Source organism: Telmatherina bonti, assembly GCF_933228915.1.
Source record: "Telmatherina bonti genome assembly, chromosome: 22".
Lineage (NCBI taxonomy): Eukaryota > Metazoa > Chordata > Actinopteri > Atheriniformes > Telmatherinidae > Telmatherina > Telmatherina bonti.
Window position 1 is genome coordinate 28,334,646 of NC_136631.1, and position 20,242 is coordinate 28,354,887.

The 20,242-nt window shown below is 41.5% G+C and overlaps 1 protein-coding gene across 1 annotated transcript in view; it reads left to right on the forward strand.

Moving 5' to 3' along the window:
• Positions 1-20,242, forward strand: part of mdga2a (MAM domain containing glycosylphosphatidylinositol anchor 2a) — an 89,754-nt gene that overhangs the window by 36,955 nt on the left and 32,557 nt on the right. Inside the window, exons 6-8 of the mRNA XM_079262764.1 lie at positions 1,122-1,394; positions 4,769-5,098; positions 11,017-11,334. Of these exons, the coding sequence (XP_079118890.1) occupies positions 1,122-1,394; positions 4,769-5,098; positions 11,017-11,334 (921 nt within the window). The remainder of the gene's footprint in view (positions 1-1,121; positions 1,395-4,768; positions 5,099-11,016; positions 11,335-20,242) is intronic.

Sequence of the window (20,242 nt, forward strand, 5' to 3'; positions counted from 1 at the left end):
GGAGCATGTCAACATGTTTTATTCACATAGGAGAAAAGCTTTTAAAATATTAATATAGATCATTTTTTTCATTCATTTGATAATAGAAATCTACCTGGACGTTAAATATAATCAACATGGTTAAAGAAAGATCCTAATTTTTTATGTCAAATAAAATCTTGAAATGATAACCATTCATTTCCATTTAGTGAAGACCAGAGATCTGAACCACAAGGACAGCAAAACACCCTAACTTCAAATCAGCCACTACAATATGCCTGTTATTATATTTGCATTATTTTTATTTGGGATATTCCTCCCATAATCTGCAAGGAACTGAACATCATGTTATGAAATCCAGATAGCCGTCACCAGTTCCATCAAAAGTTTTAATTAAAGCTGTCAGTGTGAAAGCACCCAGACTCAGCACTTTTCTGTAGGGAGGGCTCGCACTTCATCACCCGGATCGTCTAGAGGACCGTAAAGCTAAAGAAAAAGTTATAGAGAGAAAAAAGTCAAGAAGAAAAACACAATGTCAGATGTTTCCATAAGGAGAGTAAAGAGAGCAGAGAGCAGCCCAGTGCATCATGGGACGCCTCCCAGTATACAACAGAACGCCTCCCAGTGCATCATGGGACGCCTCCCAGTGCATCATGGGGCGTCTCCCAGTACACAATGGAACGCCTCCCAGTGCATCATGGGACGCCTCCCAGTGCATCATGGGGCGCCTCCCAGTGCATCATGGGACGCCTCCCAGTGCATCATGGGGCGTCTCCCAGTACACAACGGAACGCCTCCCAGTGCATCATGGGACTCATCCCAGTACACAACGGAACGCCTCCCAGTGCATCATGGGACGCCTCCCAGTGCATCATTGGATGTCACCCGGTGGATTATGGATAATCTCCCAGTGGATTATGGGTCGTCCCCCAGTGGCTCATCATGGGACACATATTGATCATTCTACAGTTTTAAGATTCAGGACAGAACCTTAACCTTGGTTCTGACTGCCATTCATAATGTTGACTCGACTGAGAAAAATGTTTAGTTATCATTTTTAACTGAAATTTACATCACACTTTGCTATTTTCCCTTCTGATTGGGAATTGTTTTTTCTTTTTTTGGTGTTTTATCCCCATCAGCTCCTCCATCTATAAAACTCCTTCTGGATGACCCCCTGGTGGCCAACCCTGGAGAGACCATTACTTTGGCGTGTGTGGTATTAGACGGAGACCCTCCCCCCAAACTGAGATGGTTCAGGCTGGGAGGAGAGGAACTTCCAAAGAGGAGCATCGTCAACGGTGGCACGCTGACGGTCCCAGTTGTTACCATGGACGATGGAGGCAGCTACACCTGTGAGGCATCCAACAATGTAGGAAGCCCTGCTAAGAAATCCACCACCATTCTGGTAAGAGGTGAGACATGAGCTCTGAAACCGGACATTAACTAAACACTTTCCCTTGTTTGTGTCTGTTTTAACTAACACAAGGCTTGATACTCCTTGGAGTGGTCCTTAAAGTTGGGGTAGGTAATACTGGGGAGATAGCAAAATTTGAATGTGGCGCCCTGTATCGGCTCCTCCTCCGCTGGTTTTGCTTCTTGTGTGATCCAAACCTTTTTATAAGAAATTAACAACTCCTTTTCAGTTGGAGCATTTGAATTGGTCAGAGTTTTTACAGATTTACAGTAAACTGAGGGGTCTAAACTAGATTTCTTATTCTTCATGATTACAGAATTTATAGACTACTATCAGGACGAGGAACCACTTCACCCAGAGTTTTAAAAAAAATGTCCCTGAGCAAGATAACCTACCCCAGCTTTAACTGGTTCAGGTCCTTTTTAGAAGTTCAGACTTATTTTGTGACAGTGAATCAGAATAAATCAGTAGTAATCCCTTGCAGAGCACCTCAGGGATCAGTCATTGGACCTCCTCTGTTCAACATGTATCCGCTCCTTTTGGATGAAATACGACCAAACTTTTGTATTGATTATCACAGTTATGCAGACAATATACAACTTTAAGTGTCTTTGGTACCAGACGACTGCCGTCCAGCAGACTTACTGTCAGTGTTTGGAGCAAATAAACACCTGGAGGAGAGAATTTTTTTACAATTTCATCAAGATAAAACTGAGATGATTTTGTTTGGTAGCAAAGAGAAGAGTGTTAGTGTTGGTAAACACCTGGACACTCGACTCCCGGGTCTCGAACCTGGACACTCGGCCACCAGGTCTGGAACCTGGACACTCGGCTCCCGGGTCTCGAACCTGGACACTCGGCCACCAGGTCTGGAACCTGGAGACTCGGCTCCCAGATCTCAAACCTGGACACTCGGCCACCAGGTCTGGAACCTGAAGACTCGGCTCTCGGGTCTGGAACCTGGACACTCGGCTCTCGGGTCTGGAACCTGGACACTCGGCCACCAGGTCTGGAACCTGAAGACTCGGCTCTCAGGTCTGGAACCTGGAGACTCGACTCCCGGGTCTCGAACCTGGACTCTCAGCCACCGGGTCTGGAACCTGAAGACTCGGCTCTCGGGTCTGGAACCTGGAGACTCGGCTCCCGGGTGTGGAACCTGGACAGTCGGCCACCAGGTTTGTAACCTGGAGACTCGGCCACCAGATCTGGAAACTAGAGACTCGGCTCCCGGGTCTGGAACCTGGACACTCGGCCACCAGATCTGGATCCTGGAGACTTGGCCACCAGATCTGGAACCTGGAGACTCGGCTACCGGGTCTCGAACCTGGACACTCAGCCACCAGGTCTGGAACCTGAAGACTCGGCTCCCGGGTCTGGAACCTGGAGACTCGGCTCTCGGGTCTGAAACCTGGAGACTCGGCTCCCGGGTCTGGAACCTGGAGACTCGGCCACCAGGTCTGGAACCTGGAGACTCGGCTCCCGAGTCTGAAACCTGGAGACCCAGCCACCAGGTCTGGAACCTGGAGACCCAGCCACCAGGTCTGGAACCTGGAGACTCGGCCACCAGGTCTGGAACATGGAGACTCGGCTCCCGGGTCTGGAACCTGGAGACCCGGCCACCAGGTCTGGAACCTGGAGACTCGACTCTCGGGTCTGGAACCTGGAGACTCGGCCACCGGGTCAGGACCCCCATGTCATGACCATAAACTGTAAATAAAAGATGGACGGAGTTTCCGTGATGTTACCTGAAGTTCTGAAATGAAGTTCATTGGGAAGAAGGGTCTAAGATGGTTGCTAAGTAAGTTTAACTTAGCCGAGTTCTGGCAAAATAAATGCAGGTTAAAAGAAGGAAGCCCACTTGTAATTTGAGATTTATCTACAGTCTTCCCTCAGATAATAGACAGTGATTTAAATGTTGAGCTGTGACAGGAAAAAATGCAGAAAACTAAAACAAGCCTGTTTGAAGCTTCATCAAGCAACCCCCTGATATCCTTGTGCCATGACTATGCGACTATGCAACCTCCGGTTACCCTTCCCGCGTCAAACACCTTTACCGGTAACCCCCTTCCAAGTCTCCTGCTGCAACAAAAGCTCTATTTGAGACAAGAGAAGCTTCTCACAGCAAGATACTGTTGTTATCTCCAAGCTCATAAATGACCATTCCGACACCCTGGAGAAAATGGTGAGTGAGAACTCTAATAGATTAACAAACTTTGAAAATAGGACTAAAAAACAGTGGAATTTGCCTGTGACAACACAAAGAACACCCCAAAAAGGTCTAGATACTTAGTTAAAGGGGGAGGAAGGAAAGATGGAAAAATGTCACGTGTGCACGGACGAGCTGGAAACAATACAAGAAGATGGAACCTATGGATCTATGGAGTTGCTGAGGACCTAAATGAAAACGTAAAAGAAAAGGTTTGGAGCTGTGTCATGAAATTTTTCCAGAGACAAATGGTGCCATGGTGCTTCTGTGGTTGTGGCTCACTGCCTGGGTAAGCGCATGCCAAATGCTGCTAAACCAAGAGCTGTCAGTGCGTTTTTCCATGAGGTCATACAGAGAGGAAGTTTGGAGAGCTGCCAGAAATCATACAACTATGCATGGAACTAATCTTTGTTTTGCCGAAGATTTGTCGCAACAAGGGAAGGAGGCTAGTGTGAAACTGTGACCAGCATTGAAGCCAGTAGGGTGCCAAAAAAGCCGGCTGGAACGATCAGCATGTCCAGGATATCCTCCTTTTCTCTGTCAGATAGGTTAATCAGATTGAGCCATCTGGCCCGTTCCTGCAAAACCCGAAATATTGTTCCCACAGACATAGGAATGAGCCTCAGAGTCCCTGTCCCCTCAGGTGCGAGGGAGGTTTCAAGCCATTTAGAGATAGCAGGAGTGCTATTCTAAATTATTATTTAGCTGGTTTGCTACAGCCAGGCCAAAAATAACTTCACAGTTATGTGTCTCAGTCTATTGAGAAACCGGAAAGGTGCAGCTAGCGCTTGGCAACAGAAAACTTGGAAGAATCCGTCCATGGAGAGTTAAGCTAGCTAGCTGTCAACAACTTAGATATGCTCTGTCCGAAGCGAGAAGAGGTAATTGAATGGCGCTGCGTCGTAGTGCAAGCTACTTAAAGGTAGCGTAATGTAAATGTCACAAATACCAGCCAATCCGGATTGGTGTAATGAGACAGATGCTTCTGATGAACACGCAGGGAGGCGTGTCCCGTAGTGAGACATCGAAACGAAAGCAATGACTGAGAACACAGCAGATGAATAAATGAGCTGCTTTGTATTTTGACCCAGAATGAACCGAAGCAAATTTTTTAAAAACTTTTACTGCTCACCTCAAGGAAAACCTTTCCTTCCTTTTATCTCAAGGTCTTCGTAAAGGTCGATTCTGGATCACACCAGACCCATATCATAATGAAGACAATATTCAGATCGGTCGGGAGGTGAAGATCAGCTGCCAGGTGGAGGCTACACCCCCAGAGGAGCTTCAGTTCAGCTGGCTGAAAAACGGTCGGCCTCTGAGGAGCTCTGAGCGGATGGTCATCACCCACACAGGGACCAGCCTCTCACCAGGGACCACAAACCTTGACATCATTGACCTCAAGTTCACCGACTTTGGCACTTACACCTGTGTAGCATCACTGAGGAACGGTGGTATTCCAGAAATAAGTATCGATGTCAACATTTCATCCACTACAGGTGAGACCCTAACGGTTGTATTAACCGAAATGGAAGAAAGTTGGGTTACCCATATTTTATTCCCAGCAGGAGATAAACGTCCTATCAGATGATGAAACTAAGACATTTTATCATTGTAAGGAAAATATGAGCTGACTGTGGATCTGATGCAGCAATACATCTGTAAAAAGTGGTTCAAGGGTGATGTTTAGCATCATTAGCAGCTGTTAGTCTATGTAAAAAGGAATTCCAGAGTGATGTTTATCATCATTAGTAGCTGTTAGTCTATGTAAAAAGGAGTTCCAGGGTGATGTTTAGCATCATTAGCAGCTGTTAGCATATGTAAAAAGGAGTTCCAGGGTGATGTTTAGCATCATTAGCATCTCCTCTTATTCTAACATATGTCTGGCAACATTTGGGAAGTGAATGTTTGTTTACATTTTCACAGACCTAAATTTTGATGAACTGAGTTTGCAACATCTTTATTTCCTCACTGTGTGCTTACTTGGTATTTTTAAGTATTTAGAGCAATTATTATTAATTTACAATGTATTTAATTAACTGTAAGAATATTTTTGCCAATACAAAAAAAGTTTTCCTGCTGCACCAAATTTTTTATTTTACAAAAATTTGGACGATTAATCAGGTTCCTGTTTTAAAAACGTATTTAAAAAATTTTCTTTGTATTATTAGTAAGACTGCAACGATTTGTCGACAAAGTCAACAACATCGACAGTGAAAATTCATCTATGGGAAATTTCATTTTTGACACGTGGCTTTATAAACGCCCGTAACGGCTTTGCTAATAAAACACTGCACCAGGCAACTTAACGCCATTTACCAACCACGACTTTTCAGACAGTATAAGAACTCTAAACACCAAGCAAATGACACAAAGCACCACAGGAATTTTTTTAGGGCAGTATTGTCATTTTGTGCAACGTCTTTGTTTAAACAAAAAGGAAGAAACTGACAGCGGCGCAACCCAGTGCCATTTAGAAAGAGAGTTATGACACTCTTTGAACTTGCTGACACGCCTTCACGTGGTTCATGTAGCTCTCAGTAATTCCAAAAAGCTCAATGCTGTCAGTCCATTTCAATGAGTTCTGGCGGGAGTCAGCGCAAGTACATCAATTTTCCCCCCAATTTTTCCTCAGTAAGACCCAATAATGTGTATTGATTACTATACTGTCTATATAATTTATCAAAGCTTTATTTTTGGAAGCAGCAGAGACTAAATTAATCATATTCAACAGAAACGAGATGGTACACACCAGTAGTGTGTGTGTGTGTGTGTGTGTGTGTGTGTGTGTGTGTGTGTATAATATATATATACATATATATATATATATATATATATATATATATATATATATATATATATATATATATATATATATATATATGTATATATATATATATATATGTATATATATATATATATGTATATATATGTATATATATGTATATGTATATATGTATATGTATGTATATGTATATATATGTATATGTATATATATGTATGTATATACATATATATATACATATATATATATATATATATATATATATATATATATATATATATATATATATATATATATATATATATATGTGTGTGTGTGTGTATAATATATATACATATATATATATATATATATATGTATATATGTATATATATATATATATATGTATATATATGTATATATGTATGTATATATATATATATATATATATATATATATATATATATATATATATATACATATAAATATATATATATATATATATATATATATATATATATATATATATATATATATAGATATAGATATAGATATAGATATATATTCGCATTCCATTCTTTCTATAGAAGTCTAGGGGAGTGTCACAACTCTCATTGGAGGACTCTGGCGCAACCTATTTCCAAAGTTTGGGGATGTTTCACGCTAAAAAAAAGTGTCAAACAGGTGAAATGTGTCGTCTGCCATGCAGAGTTGGCGTACCACGGCAGGACGACAGTCATGCATGAGCATCTGAAACAAGAACACCCCGGAGTCATGGTGTCCAGCGTTACAGATGGCAAAGTTAGCACTAGAACCAGCTATTATTGAAACAATAGCAAATATGAATGCCCATTTATTGAACTATGTTGAATGATTGAAATGGAATTGCATGAGTATGAGAAATTGAAAAAAAAGCACATCTGACATTTTTTGCCTCACATCAGGTTTGAACCCATGAACTTCTGTATTGAAGCACACTGACTTACTCACTAGGCCACCAGCTCTCTTAGTTACACCTTGGAAAAAGCGCTCAAATTTTTTCCAATTGGGATGGGAATGCCTTTTTTTTCACTTCCAGCAGGGTGTAATTAGCGGGATTGCAAAAACATGTGCGAGGTTGATCTAAACTCCAGTAAAGATGTGACAGACTTTATTTAATGTAAACAACTCTTTTTTAATGTGTTTAAGATTTATCAAAGTCTTGAAATGTTGCAGGGAGCATTGTTGGAACAAATCCTTCATATTTAACTGTGACATTTGCAAATAAATTCCTTTGCTCCTTGAAGTGTGCAGCTGAGACCAATAGTTCACATTGAGCAGCCTGCAGAACTGCACACCATCACACAAGCAACAGTTGACAAACGACAACAGAGTTGTATGTTAAATGCTTCATTTGAACCAGTGCCTTGTATGTGTACCTGTGTACAAAATGGACCAATCGCTGAGCTGAATTCTGTTTCGTCCAATCACAGGAACGGATTTCAATACATTGACAAAAACTTGAAAAAATTAAAAAGTTTAAATGTTACAAAGACCAAAAGTCGTAGAACATACCTCATGAATGGGCTGAAGAGTTTGATACTTGAATGGTTGAACTGAAACAAACGGTGTAGGAGGAGTAGCGTTTCAAAGATTTTGCAAGAAAAGACAATGAAGACCGGGACCGAGACGAACCGGACACTGCAAACTGGTGCAGAGCTCCGAACCCCTGTTAAAGCTGTTTTCAGCTCATAATGCAAAAATTGACCAATCGCCGAGCTGAATTTTTTCAACATCCAATTTGGATTGGGTTTGAAGGACTTTCATCCAATCACAAGGCTGAATTTATTTTTACAAAATTCTAAATATCTCAAAAACTACAAAGATTTCAAATTTTAAAAAAAATCATAGCACACATGTCCTGAAGGAGCTGCACAGTTTAAGATCTGAATGATTGAAGTGACTTGAACGGTGCAGAAGTAGTAGCACGGCAAAGTTTGGCAGAATAATAATAAAAATAGCCGAACAGGATCTCAATAATGTGAGTGCCCCCATGGGCACATTAATTAGCAAGTAACAATGTGCTGTTGTTACCTCTGCCAAAGAGCTTCTGTTTTTACCGCCGTTTATCTGTTTGTGTTCAAGATATCTCAGAAAGTTATGGATAGATTTTTATGAAATGTTCAGGAGTTGTTGGAAATGTGAAAAGGAAGAAGTGATTTAATTCTGGTGCTGATCCGGATCACCGTTTGGATTCAGGAATGTTTTAAAGGATTCTGGCCCTTGTTTACCTACAAAGGCTTTTTCAGGATGTAAATAATCATTTCAATGCAATTCTACAAAAATTAAGATATTGAAATATTTTATTTATTTTGTTTTCATTTGATGCAAATTCTGTACAGCTTGGATATGACACTATAGCTGAGTTTGAATGTTTCAAAATAAATTAGTAGTAAGCTGTTAAGCTTAAACTTAATATTCAGCTGGTTCAGGAGTTGTTCTTTTAACTTCCTAAAGGACATCATGTTGGAACTGACTGGGAATCAGGGGATTCATATGATGCAGATAGAGAGAGTGGGGTAAAACATACTGGAACCAGTAAAAAGAGCTGCGTCACCTGGGAGCACAGATGGTGGGCGGGATAGAAATAATTAGGACTAATCGAAAAAAATATTTAGTTGCAGCCCTGTTAGTTTTCACTCTTCTGATTCTAACGCAGAAGTTTGCTCTTCCAGGAAATGTTAAAGTTTTGATCTGTTAAATAAACCACCACAGTGCCATTGCTTTGTTTTCCTTCCGTCTTTATGCAAGTAGCCGTCAGAGTCCGATTTCAGCATGTCTGCAAATGTGAGGATTTCTCCCTCTGCGTTTAAACGTCCTCGGTAATGGTTCTAGTCACATCTGGTGCAAAGCTGTATGCTTCAGCTGCAGATAAATTACTGCAGGAAACACTGCACTGCCATCATAACCTGCAGCTTAAAGCTCTTCACTGAAACTGGATTTGAACACAGTATCACAGAAAAACCTCTGAACTTCTTTCCTTCAAGGTTGTTAGTAATAAGTCGTAATCTGTCAAACTTGATATATATCCATACCTCTCTTCTCTGCTGGGTTGCCAGGGCAACAGATTCCCAGACCTCCGTCTCCCCCAGCTTTCCAGGGGGAAACACTGAGGTGTAGGAAGTCGCACGTCTGCCCTCAGGCCTCCTTCTGGTGGGACGCATCTGAAACGCCTTTATTGCTGTTTTCTTTGCTGTTGCATTATTACGAGAAATGATTTAATAATCATCAAATCAAAATGTCACAGTTCAAAGTTTATGAAACCATGTTATTAGGTTAACTTGAGTTTAGTTCACTTTTTTTTTCTTCATTTAGACATTTTTTGTACATTAGCTTGTGGTTTCTATATAGTCCAAGACATAAGGAAATATTCAGATCAGGGTGAAATGAATAGATGGTGTGTAGCGGTGTGACACAAACATTTATTATTCAACAGCATTCATCATGGTCCATATATCTATGAAATTATATTTCTCATCATACATTATAGATAGTGCCTTGAATGCACTATTCCACCCTGCAAGGCAAAAACTGGTCTCCATGTCCTACTGATGAATGCTCGAGGACATAGTCTGTATTTTACTGATGACAGTGTCGAACAAGAGGATAGAAATCATGAATAAAGATATCCAGTTTTAGTCAGAAATCCACAAACATCTTCATGTTTGACCGTTTTTTACCAAAACTATTTGGTGAATTTTTACTTTGTAACAAACCTTTTTAGTCATAAACCTGCTATTAAAAGGCCTGTTATTATTTTTCGGATTAGCAACCTAATCAAACAAACAGAAAGTAAAAGAATTAAAAAAATGTGAAAATAAAGAATGATGGGAAACAATGCTATGAAAATCCATCCCATCTCCGCTGTTTATAATTAATAATTAACTTTGTTTTTATCACATTTTCTTCATTTGCACACACACATACACATAAAGATGCATCTGAAAAATCACCAGAAAGTTTTGTTTTTGAGGGTTTTTTTGTTATGAAATTTATTCAAAGATAGAAACGCGCATATTATTGTCACTTACTGTTAAGTTTTCAGAAACTGTAACTTATAAGCATAAAGATGAAAAGAAATAAAGACCTGAAATCTACTGGTGTGATAAATCTATTTAAAACCATTTGTTTAGTTTTTTTAGATTGATTTACTGCTAATATCAGCATTTAATGGTATTCTATTCTATTGAGACGCACCTGGATGTACACAGAGTATACACATGCAGACTACATTTAAATACATACTTACAGTGTTGCTAGGGATGTAACAAAATATTGGTCTACATCTATATATAGATGAAATGGTCATTGAGCCGATGACCATCCTCTGTTGTCAGTGATATTGTTGGATTTGATATGAATTAAGATCATCTACAATATATGTTGTTTGCTGTACAAAAAGCTCCACTCAGACTTTGTTTCAAGCCATCTTCAAATGCTTTTTTGTTGATTTACCATGGTTTTTATTATTACTGTCATGCTGATTATGTAAAAAAAAAGAAAAACAGAAGTTAAACAGCCACGATGATAACGACAGAGATAGAAACCAAATAATAGAGAAAAATTGACATTTACAGGTTATTTGATTCTAAAATCTCCATTCTGTCCCTGTAGTTCCTCCTGAGCTCACCATCCCCAGCGGCCACTCCAAACTCGTCGCTCAGGAGGGCGACACCGTAGACCTGCAGTGTCTGGTCTCAGGAAAACCTAAACCAATCATTTTATGGTCACGTGTGGAGGAAAGCAGGGCTGCTGCCGCAGCGGCAACAGCTCTGATGCCTGACGGCTCACCTCAGATGGAGAGTTACGACGGCATCCTGAGGATCAGCAATGTGACAAGAGAGATGAGCGGGGTGTATCGCTGCCAGACCAGCCAGTACAACGGCTTCAATGTCAGACCGAGACAGGCCCTAATCCAGCTGCTGGTGCAATGTGAGTAACTGAAATACACAAATACACACACTGAGTTGATGCTCATTAAACCAAGTTTATCACTGAAGTCTGTAAAACTGTTCCGTAAAATAACGTGGGGCTTTGCTGAACAGCAGCACATCGTCTGCATACACTGAGACTTAGTGAATCAAATCTAAACTCTGTGATACCTTCAGAAACCTGTAAATGCAGCCACATTGTTAGAGCCTCAAATGCCTTTTCTGTCTCTGGAGAGAAAATGGAGACAGACTAGGATGAATATAAGAAAATATCATGATCATAGGTTTTTGTTTGGTATGATTATAGGCAGTGGAATAATCATGACATCACAATTATCACAATTATTCTGCCCTTATTATTTTACCAACACTACAAATTATCTAAATCAGATGGGCACACCTGATAGGTCTTTTAGTTTTACTTATTTATATCTTTTGATGCCATAATAACAAAAAAATGTAGAAGAAAAGTAGAGTAACCCAGAAATCTCATTCCAACTAAAGCTCCTCAGCTGTGGGCAGAATGAGTAAATCCTATATGTGTATTCTGGATTGGTAGCAGAGAAAACACATGGAAAGGCTAAGATCTCCATCTGGACTGGGGAGGCTTCTTTACGGAAACTACATTATAAATATCATTTTGAACAATTCTTTTCAAACTGAGTAGAGAATCTAGAAACGGAAGAAAAACATCTAGCACACTTCCAGTTGTCCTTTAGCGGAGTAGCTTCTGGCTGAAGCGTAAATAATAGTGGAAATAAAGAAACCACATATGTGGGATTAGGGCTGCTCGATCATGACAAAAACAAAAAAAAAAGATTATTTTTACTGAAATTGAGATCTCTATTATTTAACACAATTATCCAGTATTTATAAACAACGCCGCGCGTCGGGGTGTTCTAGACTCCGTGTCGTGCATTATAACTGTCTAATGCACGGTTCCGAGTTATTTAATCCGCTTTTACCGCTTATATAGGAACTATTTTACATTGGCCTGGATATAGTTTTTATGCCAAATAACCGCTGTCAGGCTGCAGCGCATTTCTCTCATTCACCTGTTAAAAGGCAGCTGATCTGAACCAGCTGGTTATCGTGTTGCTATGGTAACGCCCCGTAACGGAGGGACATTACAGTGTTTAACTCGCTGCAGTTATTCTACATTGACCTGCAGCCGGAGCCGACTGAGACTGGCCGCCTGGGAGTGCTTTAGGACGGGAGAGGCTCCCGCTGCTCCATCCTTACAGTAACTGCAGAACAATATGTGTCTTCAAGTCAGTCACCAAAACACCAGAAAAGTCACTAATAACTCCAGTAAAAGCTGCGAGATTTGTCGCTAGTCGCCTTTCACAAAAAAAGTCGTCAATGGGGTTTGGAAAGTTGGCAAGTTGGCAACAGTGTCTGAATGAAACCAAAGCAGCTGTGGGAGAAGTTTACAGCACAGCGCTGCAATGCCAGAGACGCTCGATTAGCAGCTGAAGACAGCAGGAGAGGAAACTGCAGAGAGAAAAATAATCACACCCTTTTAGTTTTATGATCGTTGAAAACCCAGATCGTAAATAATATTAAAAGCCGATTTATCGCCCAGCCCTACATGGCATGAACAATGCCGCTTTTACAAACTATTCTATAGCCTACTGGTGACTAAAAAGTGCCATTAACCTCACTCTAAAATCAAGTGTTGAAACTTTTTGGGTTTTTCTATCCATACAGTGTAACATTAAGTAAAAGCCACTTTAATCTCGACTGAACTTTAGATTTTAGTGTCTGTTAACCCAGCATCATCTTCATCAAGTCCCTTCTTGGCAATCTCTCCAGCCAGTTAAAGTCAGTCTGGTGCCGACTCTCGTCTTGTCTCATGCTCCGTCCTCTTCTCTCTTGCTTTTCCATTTTAATGTTCTGTTGGTTTACTTTGTTTCAGTTTCAAGCTTGAGTGACATGGTGCATAAACAAACTGCTGCTGTGGTTAGATGTGCTTTCTAAGCCTGGGGATGCTGCAGGACAACTACAGCTCCATGTGCATAATGAATGTCCCTGTGTCATCCAAAAAAAATCAGAAAAAGTTAGAAAGTTACATGGAGCTACTTTAAATCATTAGATTGTACTGAAAATTAAACAATTGTAATTTAAATGTGATGTTAGTTAATCATTAACAACATTTAATCTAGTTACAGAGCATTTACCTTTACTTTATCACGCAAAGCTGCTGGTTACAAAACATTTATGTACTTCTTCCTTTCACTCCAGCAACATTCCCACTGATTACTTCATCCATTTGTTTGGAGGGATTAACTCTCCATCTTGGCCTGCGATGGACTGGCGAGCGGTCCAGGGTGTACCCTGCCTTTTACCCTAAGACTGCTGGGATAGGTTCCAGCTTCCCCGCCACCCTGAAGTGGTTAGGAAAATGAATGAATGAATGAAGGAACTTTCCATCTTACTTTCCCTCTAACACACCTCTTCTGCAACACACTAAACAACAACAAACAACACAAGCGGTAGGACGAGTTGCTCATGGGCTTCACGCTGATCTAGTCCAACCCATGGCTTTGGTAGAGACGCTCCAGAGAAACAAAGGAGGAAATGCAATATGGAGGGAAAATCAATCAATAGATCGATAGAATGGCCTGGTCCATACAAACAAAACTCCATTCATGTATAGATCAGTTGGTAAGAACTCAAGTGGTTTTGAGAAGCTTTTACGCTTCTGGGATCCTCACAGCTTCATGTTAGTCGGTGCACCTAAACGCACCGAGATTTGGGTTTTCATCAGATTTTCTTCTCCAGTTGTTTCAAGGTGCGAAAGACGATAGATAGATAGATAGATAGATAGATAGATAGATAGATAGATAGATAGATAGATAGATAGATAGATAGATAATTTTATGATACATTTAATAATTAAATTATTTGATGCATTTATGTAATTATTTAATTGTATGATTAAACAATAAATTCTTATTGAAATATTGAATTAATTAATGACACATTTAAGTTTTTTTTTTTATTTAATAATGACACTTTTGTTCCCGCATAATATTGAGGAGTCTTCCAGCTCTTCATTTTTCAAACTAATAACATAAACTGACCCCAATGAAAGCTTCTGGTGCCTCCTGCAGAACTTTACAGTAGATTAGTTGGGATTTGGTTTCACTGGAATGGGATTTCTGACTGACTGGGAAGTGGTTGGTCCCATGACTGACAGCAGGCCTTCCAGGTGCTGCAGCTTAGCAATCAGGTAGTGGTTATACTGGGGTGAATCCAATATCTATAAACAAACCAGTGACTAAAGAAGAGGTTAAAGTTGGCAACCAAATCCATGCTATGTAAAAGAAGCCTGCTTAAATGACATGTGGCCCCCAATCCCTGTTTTAACTGAGGGTCTGGATCAGGATGGGACGGTTTGGTTTGATGTGGTTTGGTACAGCTTGGTTTTGGTAAATCCTGACTTCTGTTGTGTTTCCTCAGCAGTTGTACCCTAACCTCAAGGTGAGGTATCCACCAGATGGCCATTTATGCGTTAGCTCCATAACAGCATGATATTGTAGCAGTTCCACAAGTTGGATTATAAGGAAGAAGGTGGTGATCAGCAGCAGAGGAGAATGGTGGACAACCAGCAGATCCTTCCTTTCCTGCCTCTTCTGCTGATTCACAGGACAGGATGATTATTTCAATATTTCAAACAATGAATGGATAGCAAACTCCACCCTGTAGGGCTGGATTGGTAAGACTGGGACCTTGAAATGGATATTCTGGTACCTTTTATCTGGCTTTTAATCCGTTTAATTCATTATTTTATTGTGATTTTTTTTTGTTGTCTTTTATGCTTCTTTAGACAGATGTCAAGAGATAAAAAGAAACAGACATCCTCTGAGTCGGACTGTGGAAAGTAGAGAGCAGAGTGACTGTCCATTTCCTCTGATGGAGTCATCCACTGTCACTGTTTCATGTGAAAACAGATTGAGATGTGATGTCAGGACAACTGCTTTCCTTCAGCCCTCACAGTGGTTGTCACATTTGCTGATGGTAGGCAGTCAGCCTCCGCCTGTGGCTCCACCACTGAAGTGGTGACGTCCCTTTTGGCCAAGTTGTTGCCGTCTGTCATCCAGCTGACAGCTTCAGTTCATCATGAGACCATAGAATCCACCCTCTGTCCTCCAGTGTATTTTTGGCTAAGTCTGTGCCACTGGCACACTGAGTCGATTGTTCTGAGATCTGCTCACATCTTACATGCACATTGCTTACAAGGCCTTCCTTGTATCCATGTTTTTACCTGTGAATGGATGAGTATGGTATCTAGCCATCCATTAATGAAATGAAATGAAAAATGAAATGAAATGAAAAACACGTTATTAATCACCAAAGGGAAATTCAATATTGTAGTATATAATGATAATTAACTAGAGGAGGTTTTGTTCCGGAGGCTGATGGCTGCTGGCAGGAATGATCTTCTGTTTCTGTGTCTTACATGGGACCTGAAGAAGCCTCTCACTGAACACACTTTGTTGTTTCCTCACTGTGTTGTGGAGAGGGTGTGAAGAATCCTCCATCATCTTCATCAGCTTGTGCAGCATTCTTCTTTGGACAATCAGCTCCAGCGCCTCCAGAGTTACTCCAAGCACAGAAGCAGCTTTCTGGATCAGTTTGTTGATTCTCTTCAAGTCTCTGGTTCTGATGCTACTACCCCAGCAGATGCTGCAAAGCTGACTGCACTCTCCACAACAGACTTACAGAAGATATGCAACATCTTGGTGCAGACGTTAAACCATCTCAGCTTCCTTAAGAAGTACAGTCTGCTCTGACCTTTCTTGTAGATGTAGTCAGTGTTGCATTTCCAGTCCAGTTTGTTGTCCAGCTGAACTCCAAGATACTTGTATTCCTCCACCACCTCCACCTCCTCTCCCAGGATGGAAACAGTGCTTTGTTTATTCTTGTTCCTCCTGAAGTCAACAATCATCTCTTTTGTTTTGCTGGTATTTAATATGAGATGATTGTCACCGCACCATTTAAGAAACTGACTGACCAGTTCTCTGTACTCTGCTTCTTGTCCATCCCTGATACACCCCACAACTGCAGAGTCATCAGAGTATTTCTGCAGATGACAGGACTCCATCTCAGACACACAACCTTTCAGTCTCACAAACTGGGGTCTGTTTGTGAGGTAGTCATAGATCCAGGTGGTTGTGGAGGTATCCACCTGGAATTTATGGAGCTTCTCATGTAACAAAGCAGGCTGAATGGTATTAAAAGTACTTGAGAAATCAAAGAACATGACCCTCAGAGTGCTGCCTGAATGGTCCAGATGAGAGTGTGCTCTCTGGAGCAGGTATATGATGGCATCTTCAACCCCAAGTCCATTACGATATGCAAACTGTAATGGGTCCTGAAAGGTGTTTACTTGCTTGTTGAGGTGAGCCAGTAAGAGTCTCTCCAGGACTTTCATGATGTGAGATGTCAGGGTAACTGGTCTGTAGTCACTTGTTTCAGCTGGTTGTGTTTTTTAGGCACTGGGACAAGGCAGGAGGTTTTCCACAGCACTGGGACTCTATTTGGTCTCAGACTGGTGTTAAAAAGGTGCTGGAGAATCGGACATAGTTGTTTTGAGCAGGTCTTGAGAACTCTGGGACTGACACCATCTGGACCTGCAGCCTTGTTCTGGTTCAGTTTCTCAAGTTGCTTCATAACCTGATTGCAGGAGACAAACAAGGTCTGTAGTCACTTGTTTCAGCTGGTTGTGTTTTTTAGGCACTGTTTTTTAGGAGGTCTCAGGATGTCCTGATGTGGAGGGAGATGAAGCTGTGTTCTGGTCCATGACTGAGCTGCAGGGTGACAGATTGGAGGCGTGACAGGAAAGCAGTGGGCTTATGGAGGGTGTGTGGTCTGTTGGGCTGGAGGTAGGGGGTGAACTAAACCTGTTGAAGAATATGTTCAGCTCATTAGCTCTGTCCAGACCTCCATCAGGCTGGTCCCCCTTTAACTTGAAGCCGGTGATCTTCTTCATTCCAGACCACACATCCCTCACGTTATTCTGCTGGAGCTGACTTTCTAACTTCTTCCTGTAGTCCTCCTTGCACTTCTTAGTTTGTGTTTTAAGTTGTTTTTTTGTTGCCCTCAATAACTCCTTGTCTCCATCCCTGAAGGCTTTCTTTTTGATGTTCAGCAGCTTTTTCAGGTCACTGGTGATCCAGGGTTTGTTATTGGGGAAGCACCTCACTGCTCTTGTTGGGACGATGCTGTCCACACAGAAGTTTATGTAACCTGTCACACACTCAGTCATGGCGTTGATGTCGTCTCCATGAGGTTCACAGAGGACGTTCCAGTCTGTAGCCTCAAAGCCTCCTCTAAGAGCATCTTCAGCTTCAGCAGACCAGATTTTGATAGTCTTTGTGATGACTGGTTGCTGCTGAAAGATGGGCTTGTAGGTGGAGGTGAGAAGAACCAGATTATGGTCAGATCTTCCTAAAGGAGGCAGGGCAGAACAACTGTATCCATTATTCATATTTGCATAAAATAAGTCCAACATCTTATTTTCTCTGGTGGAGCAGCTGACAAACTGGTGGAATGTTGGTAGAGTTGCAGAGAGAGAGATGTTGTTGAAGTCTCCAGAGATCGCCATGAATGAGTTTGGATGCTGTGTTTGTAGCCGAGCAACAACGGAGCTGATGACCTCACAGGCTGTGTCTGGTGTGGTACCAGGTATTATATAAACCGCTACCAGAATAACACAGGTAAACTCTCTGGGTAAATGATATGGATGGAAGCTCACAGCTAACAGTTCCATGTCCCTTGTGCATATCTTCTCCTTGACAGTAACATGTCCAGGATGACACCAACACTGGTTAACCAGCACTGCAATTCCACCACCCTTTAGCTTTCCGCTGTGTTGTCTACTGCGATCTGCATGGATCATTTTAAAGCCCGGTACAGACACATTACAGTCAGGGATGTGTTCATGCAGCCATGTCTCAGTGAAGCACAATACTGCACTCTCTGTATTCTTTCTGAGACCTTGTTAGCATCTCAAGCTCCTCCGTTTTGTTAGCTAGCGATCTCACATTACCCTTTGACAACGGTAGGGAGAAATGGTTTAAATCTCCATCGCTGTCTTCGCTCTCTGACTCCCGCTCTGCATCCTCTCCTCTTTCTTTTCAACTCCATCAGGATTTGATGTGTTGTTTCACTGATAATCCTGATTTGGGAAAGGTTAATCAGTTGATCCCGATTGTAAACAAGTCTTTCGTTGCCATGGAGACTGATCATAACAAGCCTTGAAAGAGCAGAAATATGCAGAAAAATCTTCCTTGCAACACACCCTCTGAACTGGCATGAAATCCTCAGAAAAAAATACCTAATTTGAGGTAATATCTATGCGAGAAGACTTTGTACTTTCAAAAAAATCAAGATAGCAAGTCAGAACTACTACAATCCTTCCATTAAGTAATTAAATAATCATTCCTTTTAATCCATCCATCCATCCATTCATCCTTCCATCCATCCATTAATCCATCCATCCATCCATTAATCCATCGATCCATCCATTAATCCTTCCATCCATCCAATAATCCTTCCATCCATCCATCCATTAATCCTTCCATCCATCCATCCATTCCTCCATCCATCCATTAATCCTTCCATCCATCCAATAATCCATCCATCCATTAATCTTTCCATCCATCCATCCATCCATCTGTCTTGCTGCATTCCATCTTCTCCTGGGTTATCCCTGGGTGTTCCCAAATCAAAGAGGATATACTATCCGTCCAGCAACTCTGGGATCTGCCCCACTACCTCCTCGCCGTAGGACAGGATTTTTTAAAACAGCCCTACAGGGGCTGCTGTCCAGCAGGTTTTTGATGTTTTCGTGCTCCAACACCCCTGACTCAAATGAATGAGTCAGTGTGCAGAACCTCATAGACTGTTGGATCCTTTTGATGTGATGTTCCTGAACCACCTGAGCTGACTCCTTTCTATACAGAGTACCTCCCTCTCCTGATTATCCAGGCCCATCCCAGCTTCCTTCTGCAGGAAGCTAATTTTAGCTATTTGTCTATGCAATTTCATCTTTCAAGGCAGAGCTGAAATCTGGTGACTAGAGCTGCGGACTGAGACACTGCTAGACCAGTCAATGCAAAGCCTTGCCTTTCAGCTCAGCTGTCTCTCCATCACACTGCTGCTACAGCTCCCCACTGCTGCTGAAGAAGATCATTGGTTATGTACTGTAATCCAAGATTCTATGAGTATACACACAGCCCTTTAAGGCTATCACTCGTGGGTTCATCCAGGTTTATGCGCGTAGCACTGAAATCTTTAGTCCGCACCCACCTACTGGTGGAATATTTTGTGCCGAAGATGAGGATACAACTCTGATTTTGGATTTACAGTGATCTAATAGTCCACATCGGCGAGTCTGGTACCCCATATTTCCACAGAATTTTCTGAGGGGTCCAGTCTACATGTCCACACAAACAGAAACAGATGCAACCCCCACTGGTTTTTGTCTGAATGTACAAAACAGCAGCTGTTTGCAATAAACATCAAACAAGAACCATTTAAACTGCTCAACACAATATATGGTTTCTCCAAATTAAACAGAAAATGCCACTTTCAGTGACCACTGCCAAGTCAACATGATTCAGCCCCTTCATGAAGAGCATTTCTAGGAGTTAGTAGAGAACACCTTTGCTTTTATGACCCACTGCAGACATGCTGCATAGCCAGACAGCTAGTCTGGCAACGTTCCTGTGGAATCTCAGCCCAGTCCTCACGGACAAAGGTCTCCAGTTCGTTATGTTCTTGGTTCGTATGCTGCAACTGCTTTTTTCAAATCCCAGTCAATACTTTCAGACGGGTCGACTGCAATGGCCGCTCTAAGGTCTCCCAGAACTTCTTGGAAAACCCGGTTTTGGTGGACT